Source organism: Salvelinus sp. IW2-2015, unplaced genomic scaffold (assembly GCF_002910315.2).
Source record: "Salvelinus sp. IW2-2015 unplaced genomic scaffold, ASM291031v2 Un_scaffold2432, whole genome shotgun sequence".
In the NCBI taxonomy this organism is placed as follows: domain Eukaryota; kingdom Metazoa; phylum Chordata; class Actinopteri; order Salmoniformes; family Salmonidae; genus Salvelinus; species Salvelinus sp. IW2-2015.
The window spans coordinates 23,537-31,661 of NW_019943753.1; the positions used below are offsets into that span (position 1 = coordinate 23,537).

General features: G+C 44.1%; 1 protein-coding gene and 1 long non-coding RNA gene across 3 annotated transcripts in view; both read right to left on the bottom strand.

Annotated features, from left to right (window-relative positions):
• Nucleotides 1-7,687, bottom strand: part of LOC112073948 (E3 ubiquitin-protein ligase TRIM47) — a 9,385-nt gene extending 1,698 nt beyond the window's left edge. The window contains exons 1-6 of one of the 2 annotated variants that reach the window (XM_024141183.2): nucleotides 7,024-7,687; nucleotides 2,521-2,616; nucleotides 2,030-2,263; nucleotides 1,704-1,863; nucleotides 911-985; nucleotides 523-645 (exon numbers count right to left, since the gene is read on the bottom strand). In XM_024141183.2, coding sequence (XP_023996951.1) covers nucleotides 523-645; nucleotides 911-985; nucleotides 1,704-1,863; nucleotides 2,030-2,263; nucleotides 2,521-2,616; nucleotides 7,024-7,614 — 1,279 coding nt within the window. In that variant the 5' untranslated portion in view covers nucleotides 7,615-7,687. The remainder of the gene's footprint in view (nucleotides 1-522; nucleotides 646-910; nucleotides 986-1,703; nucleotides 1,864-2,029; nucleotides 2,264-2,520; nucleotides 2,617-7,023) is intronic. The other variant, XM_024141184.2, reaches the window with a different exon arrangement.
• LOC139025258 (uncharacterized) lies at nucleotides 1,225-1,697 on the bottom strand. Its single transcript, XR_011476741.1, has 2 exons — nucleotides 1,508-1,697; nucleotides 1,225-1,364 (listed from the first exon to the last, which is right to left on the bottom strand). It is a non-coding gene; the product is annotated as an uncharacterized lncRNA (long non-coding RNA).
• Nucleotides 7,688-8,125: the final 438 nt, after the last annotated feature.

An 8,125-nucleotide genomic window follows, 5' to 3' on the forward strand; every position in this document is an offset into this window, starting at 1 on the left:
GCTCCTACAGCTAGCTCCTACAGCTAGCTCCTACAGCTAGCTCCTAGCTCCTACAGCTAGCTCCTACCAGCAAGCTCCTACAAGCTAGCTCCTACAGCTAGCTCCTACAGCTAGCTCCTACAGCTAGCTCCTCAGCTCCTACAGCTAGCTCCTCAACTAGCTCCTACAACTAGCTCCTAGCTCCTACAGCTAGCTCCTACAGCTAGCTCCTACAGCTAGCTCCTACAACTAGCTCCTAGCTCCTACAGCTAGCTCCTACAACTAGCTCCTACAACTAGCTCCTAACTCCTACAGCTAGCTCCTACAGCTAGCTCCTACAGCTAGCTCCTACAGCTAGCTCCTACAGCTAGCTCCTACAGCTASCTCCTACAGCTACCTCCTACAGCTACCTTTCAGGTTGATCCGACAGGTCTCCCTCAAAACAAGAGGTAGAGCAAGTCTCCACATCAGACTAAAACCCACAACTATCACCGTATAGTACTGGATTTGACCAATAGAGTTGTAAAGTTGGTTTCTACTTACCGAAGGGTGAGAACGCGAAGCCCCCGAATGTGGGGACTGCAGCTCCGGGGCTGAGGAACGGGTTGAGACCCCCACCGCTGGAGGTCTGCTCTACTGCAGCCAGAGCTGGCAGAGGAGCCACCACTAGGCAGGAGGAGACAGAACAGTCAGAACATAGGAAATGACCACAAACAACTCCTAGGCCCGGTCCCAAACAGACTCTAGTCCACAAACAACTGCTAGGCCCGGTCCCAAACAGACTCTAGTCCACAAACAACTGCTAGGCCCAGTGCCAGAAACACAGAACCAACTGACCTAAGTTAAATAAAAAAAGCACTGCAATAGATGAGAAAGGGTTCAATCATTACATTAGAGATAGGAGGTATATTAGAGGTGCACAGTAACTCACATGCTGTTGGATGTGTTGGATCAGTCTGGAAGCAGCTGGGAGGTTCTGGTGACTCTACTATGGACACCTCTCTCACTGGGGAGGAACACAGACAGTCTGCTGTATTTACTCAAGGTACTGTACGCCTCCTGCATAGTTCTCAGAGGAAAAAAAATCTATTAAATCAGGCCCTTTGAGGACAGGTGCTGACTATTTTTGTTTAACTTCCAGTATCAAATGGTTTTGGTGTCTGAATAAAATGTATATTAAGTGATGTACATATTTTAAGAAGTCCCACTTTAACTTGAAGTTAAACAGAGAAAGGGTTCTGTACCTTTCTCTGTAGATAAACGGTTCTGTACCTTTCTCAGGAGATAAATGGTTCTGTACCTTTCTCAGTAGATTAATAGTTCTGTACCTTTCTCAGTAGATAAATGGTCCTGTTACCTTTCTCAGGAGATAAATCGTTCTGTACCTTTCTCGTAAGTAAATTGGGTTCTGTTACCCTTTCTCTGTAGATACATGCCGTCTTACCTCCTCAGGTAGATGAATACGTTCGCTACCTTTCTCAATAATATAATAGCTCTGCTACCTTCTCAGAGATAAATGGTTCTGTACCTTTCTCAGTAGATTAATAGTTCTGTACCTTTCTCAGTAGATAAATGGTCCTGTACCTTTCTCTGTAGATAAATGGTTCTGTACCTTTCTCAGGAGATAAACGGTCCTGTACCTTTCTCAGTAGATAAACGGTCCTGTACCTTTCTCTGTAGATAAACGGTTCTGTACCTTTCTCAGTAGATAAATAGTGCTGTACCTTTCTCGTAGATGCTGATGAAGCTCCCCTGACACACCTCCTCCAGGAGCCCTCTGAAGTCAGCGACCGATGACATCACCATGTTAAAGGTGAAGTTGGGGTCGAAGGTCACAGCTGGCAGGCCTCCAATCACAGGAGAGGAGCTCAGAGACTGACAGCTCTACAACAACACAGTGACAGCCAGGTTAGAGAGACATCATACAGTGCTGATATTTTACTAATCCTGAATATCAGGGAGACACAGCCTGGCCAAGAGAGAGGGATACATACTCTGCATCAGTCACCTCAGGCTGAGGATGGTATTAACAGGACATACTCTGCATCACCTGTAAGAAGAAGATGTGGTCCTCAGTGTGTGAAAGCTGCTCCAGCTCAGCATGTCTCCTCCTCAACTCAGACATCTCCTGCTCCAGTTTGGCCAGCAGTCCTTCAGCTTGGCTGACAGCAGTCTTCTCCTGGGCTTTGATCAACTCCCTCACCTCAAACCTCTTCAGCTCCATGGAGCGGATCAGCTCTGTAAACACCCTGTCAGTGTCCTCCACGGCCGATCGCGCTGAACGCTGGAGGGGGACACAGACAGAGAGAAGATGTCTATATAGGTCCTGAATATATCTAAAGTACTAATGTCATATTGTCTAAGGCTGAAGCTGTGTTATATATTTTAATTATCAAATAAGTCCAATGAAAACTAACATAAACAGACAGAAGTTTAGTATCAGGACTAGTGTGGCCCAGTCCATTCCCTATGTTGCTACTCACAATTGGAGAATCTGCAACTGTAAGTCGTTCTCTCATCGTTAGACAGACAGATACTCACAGTTAAGGAGCTGATGGCCTGTCTCAGCTCCTGCACGTCGTTCTCTCTCTCCTGGATCCTCTGCTGAGACCTCCTCTTCAGCTCTCCCAGCTGGCTCTGAAGACAAATGTACAGACGGACAGAGAGACAGGCAGACAGACAGAACGGATCATTAACATGGCTTCATGACATAAACATTCACTTTAGCTATAAAACTTTAACGGGTAGGGTCTGGGACTGATAACCCTTTTTAGGACTTTTAAATCATGCTATAATGCTATATAGCCATTGTCTTCACAAAAATGTCACCATCATCGCTCTTTAACATACCATGTGTAGGTCTGACACAAAATGCATTATTTTACACAATATCATCACAGCACTGGCAAACCTAGCTATCTAATGCTCTAGACAGCACTCTGCCTTCTCGCTGCAGTGCTCAGCCACTAGCTTCACCCACGACTGACTCGTGCTAACTACAAACCTGTGTTTTAACGTTTAGAAACGGCAATAATAATCACCCGCCATACCGCCCTCGAAATATATGGCCCTTATCTTTCATCAGCGAGAGAAAAATCCTTCAAATAAAAAAAGCTACACTCACTGTAGCAGTTACAGATCCATACAGCTATGGAGCCTCCATCCTACTAAACTACACTGTAGCAGTTACAGATCCATACAGCTATGGAGCACTCCATCCTACTAAACATAACTGTAGCAGTTCACAGCTCATACAGCTATGGAGCCCCATCCTACTAAACTACACCTGTACTGAGTTACAGATCCAACAGCTATTGGAGCCTCCATCCTACTAAACTACACTGTAGCAGGTACAGATCCATACAGCTATGGAGCCCATCCTACTAAACTACACTGTAGCAGTTACAGATCCATACAGCTATGGAGCCTCCATCCTACTAAACTACCACTGTACTGGTTACAGATCCATACAGCTATGAGCCTCTCCTACTAAACTACACTGTAGTAATTAATCCATACAGCTATGGGCCTTCCATCCTAACTAAACTACACTGTACTGGTTACACAGATCCATACAGCTATGGAGCCTCCATTCCTAACTAAACTACACTGTAACGTTACAGATCCTACAGCTATGGAGCCTCCATTCCTACTAAACTACACTGTAGCAGTTACAGATCCATCAGCTATGGAGGCCTCCATCCTCTAAAACTACACTGTACTAGGTATACAGATCCAGTACACTATGGAGCCTCCATCTACTAAACTACACTGTAGTAATTAGAGATCCATACAGCTATGGAGCCTCCATCCTACTAAACTACACTGTCAGCAGTTACAGATCCATACAGCTATGGAGGCCTCCTCTACTAAACTACACTGTAGTAATTAGAGACCATACAGCTATGGAGCCTCCATCCTACTAAACTACACAGGTAGCAGTTACAAGCCATACAGCTATGGAGCCTCCATCCTACTAACTACACTGTAGTAGTAGAGATCCATACAGGTATGGAGCCTCCATCCTACTAAACTACACTTGTAGTAATTTGAGAATCCATACAGCTATGGAGCCTCCTCCTACTTAACTACATGTACTGGTTACAGATCCATACAGCTATGGAGCCTCCATCCTACTTAACTCACACTGTAGCAGTTACAGGTCCATACAGCTATGGGGCCTCTCCCTACTAACTACACTGTAGCGTTAACAGACCATTACAGCTATGGAGCCTCTCCATCCTACTAAACTACACTGTAAGTAATGAGGACCATACAGCTTGAGGCCTCCATCCTACTAAACTACACTGTAGTAATTAGAGATCCATACAGCTATGGAAGCCTCCATCCTACTAACTACACTGTTAGTAATTACAGATCCAATACAGCCTTCATCTCTAAAACTACACTGTAGTAGTTCCTCAGATCCATACAGCCTATCCTACTAAACACACTTCCGATGTTACGAGTTCAGGAGCTTAATTATTAGCTAGATAAGCTAATTAGCAGGTCTTGTCTTCCATCTGTTTTCAAAAACAAGCGGGCGTAACATGAAAGTATGGCCTGTGGGAACACTAACTCTATAAAATGTGTGTATCAATGTAACCATATATCTATATATATGATTTTGCTGATAATTAAAGATAAGGTCCTTATGCTTACAAACTGTACAGTAAGCGACACGTGTTAATTTCAGATTCAGCATTCGGGCTACAATGACTTAAGCCCCATCAAATCAAAAGCTTTTTTTTTTCAATGTGGGTGAAGGAGCGTGTCCACACTGGAATTAGTGATATGAAGAGAAAACTGCAAGGGACACAAGCGTCAATAATTAGAAAGCAACTCTATTTTTTCATGTCATCAGAGAAGCAAACGCTGATAAATGAGCTGATAAAAGACTTGTTTGTGCATTGTTGCATCGGGTAATTGTGACATGTATAATTTGTATAATGTCTATTTAGTGTGAATATAATATAATATAATACTGCCGAGTACCACAATACATTTTTGAAAACAATAACTTATGTCCTATTTATGCCAAACTCAGACTGGCCAATAAAAAAAAAAGATTAAGATGGGCAAAAGCAGGCACACAGAGCAGTTGGACTAGTAGGAAACTCTGCCTAGAAGGCCAGCATCCTCGGAGTAGCCTCTTCACTGTTGACGTTGAACGATGGACAGAGGAACTCTGGCTAGAAGGCCAGCATCCTGGAGTGCCCTCTTCACTGTTGACGTTGAGACTGACAGAGGAACTCTGCCTAAGAAGCCAGCATCCGGAGTGCCTCTTCACTGTTGACGTTGAGACTTGAAGAGGAATCTGCCTAGAAGGCCAGCATCCCGGAGTCGCCTCTTCACTGTTGACGTTGAGAATGGACAGAGGAACTCTGCCTAGAAGGCCAGCATCCCGGAGTCGCCTCTTCACTGTTGAGGTTGAGACTGGTGATTTGCAGGTAATATTTAATGAAGCTGCCAGTTGAGGACTTGTGAGGCGTCTGTTTCTCAAACAAGACACTAATGTACTTGTCCTCTTGCTCAGTTGTGCACCGGGGCCTCCCACTCCTCATTCTATTCTGGTTAGAGACAGTTTGTGCTGTTCTGTGAAGGGAGTAGTACACAGTGTTGTACGAGATCTTCAGTTTCTTGGCAATTTCTCGCATGMAATAGCCTTCATTTCTCAGAACAAGAATAGACTGACGAGTTTCAGAAGAAAGCTCTTTGTTTCTGGCCATTTTGAGCCTTTAATCGAACCCACAAATGCTGATGCTCCAAATACTCAACTAGTCTAAAGGCCAGTTTTATTGCTTCTTTAAACAGAACAGTTTTCAGCTGTGCAAAAGGGTTTTATAATGATCAATTACCCTTTTAAAATTATAAACTTGGTTGCTGATAATGGGCCTCTGTACACCTATGTAGATATTCCATTAAAAAATCAGCTGTTTCCAGCTACAATAGTAATTTACAACATTAACAATGTCTACACTGTATTTCTGATCACTAACATTGAGTGGCTGCTGCCAACATACTGACTCAAATCTCTAGCCACTTTAATAATAAAAAATTGGATGTAATAAATGTATCACTAGTCACTTTAAACAATGCCACTTTATATAATGTTTACAAACCCTACATTACTCATCATATGTATATACTGTACTCTATACCATCTACTGCATCTTGCCTGTGCTGCACGGCCATCGTTCATCCATATATTTATATGTACATATTCTTATTCATTCCTTTACACTTGTGTGTATAAGGTAGTTGTTGTGAAATTGTTAGATTACTTGTTAAATATTCCTGCACGGTCGGAACTAGAAGCACAAGCATTTCGCTACACTCACATTAACATCTGCTAACCATGTGTATGTGACCAATAAAATTAGATTTGATGTTATTTTAATGGATAGCTTTTCTTTCAAAAACAAGGACATTTCRAAGTGACCCCAAACTTTTGAACGGTAGTGTACACACTGGGACACACACGGCTGGGAAACTCCACGAACTCTGATTTCAAGAGAGAATACTATTATGAAGAAAGAACCAGACTAGCTGAATGCTTTATGACCTGCTCTTGTGTATTCGTTACAACGGTCCCCACACATCCTGTGAACTAACAAAATAACTGTTTAACGCAGGCAGGTACGGTGGCTCACATAGGACATAAGGTGAGTCAAAAGGTACACACAACAATAATGCATAATGGCTACATAGCGAACATAACAAATACAGCTGTTTGTTATGGATTCTCATGACAACTACATTTCCATGTGCGACGCAGCGTATGTGAATTGACACTCTACTCTTCCACGCAAATTCTGACGCCGTCTCTCGGTGTGATTAGGGCTTCGTGTGTAATGTATTGGAACAGAGTAATTATTAAGGGCTATGGTTGACCAAAATGTCTGACTTTTATCCRGTCAAAATGTTAATGTCCATTATAATATTCTAATTCCTACTTCTACGGTTAGATCAATCCTATAAGCTTGTCTTGGGTGACACAGAGCAGTTAATCATCAACAGAGAACGGCCGTACTCATATCCTACCTGTTTTTGCTGGATCTCAATCTCCACCAGGACCGTGTCATGGCCCTTATGCTCCGCCGTCATACACAGGTAGCATATACAGTGCTGGTCGGTCCGACAGTACACCTCCAGCAGCTTGTCGTGGTGGGGACAGATCGTCTCCTGTAGTTTCTTGGAGGCCTGGACCAGCTTGTGTTTCTTAAATGGAGCTGATTCGTAGTGAGGCAGGAGGTGGGTGTCGCAGTAGGAGGCCAGACACACCAGACAGGACTTAACGGCTCGGCTCTTCCTCCCGGTGCACACGTCACATTCCACGTCCTCCGGTCCGGCGTAGCACTGTGGCGGGGGAGCAGCTTGAAGTCCTGTCTTCTTGAACTTGTCCACCACCTCGGCTAGCATGGTGTTTCTGCCGAGCAGAGGCCTCGGGTTGAAGCTCTGGCGGCACTGCGGACAGCAGTAAACACCCAGAAAATCGTCCTGGTCCCAGTAGCCTTTAATACAGACCGAACAGTAGCTATGTCCACATGGGATGGTCACAGGATCCCTCAGCACATCCAGACATATGGAACAGTTGAATTGGTCTTGGTCGAGGAAGAGTCCAGCTTGAGCCATTTTCTGAACAGAAACAGCAGCAGCGAGTTAAACGAGCTTTGTTTACAGGAAGTGGAGGGTGTGGGTTGTGGGGATGTCGTCGGAAGAAGGCAGAAGCCAACGGTCCGCAAACCAACGTTCAAGGTGCATGTCGCCACCTACTGTGCTGGAGTGTGTGTCAATCCCGGGTTACAACATTAGCTCCACATTTCTTAATCCTCCGACCTAACTCAGTACTTCTGAGAAAATATAAAAGAGCCCTACTAACTTCTAATAGAGCCTCTCCATCCCCCAAATCCCTTCCAACCCTAAACTTCAATTTAATAAAAACTCTGTTGCTTGCTTCRACAAATGATCTTCAACTTGGCAGATATTTCCACTAACACAGTCAGGTTGATAACCTTTCCAATGAAGACTATGAAGTCAATTTGATTAACTATCAAGGTGTCCTTCGACACGACACAAAGAGGGACTTTTGCAATTGGCTCAGAACAGGGCAGCACGGCTGGCCCTTGAATGCACAGAGAGCTAA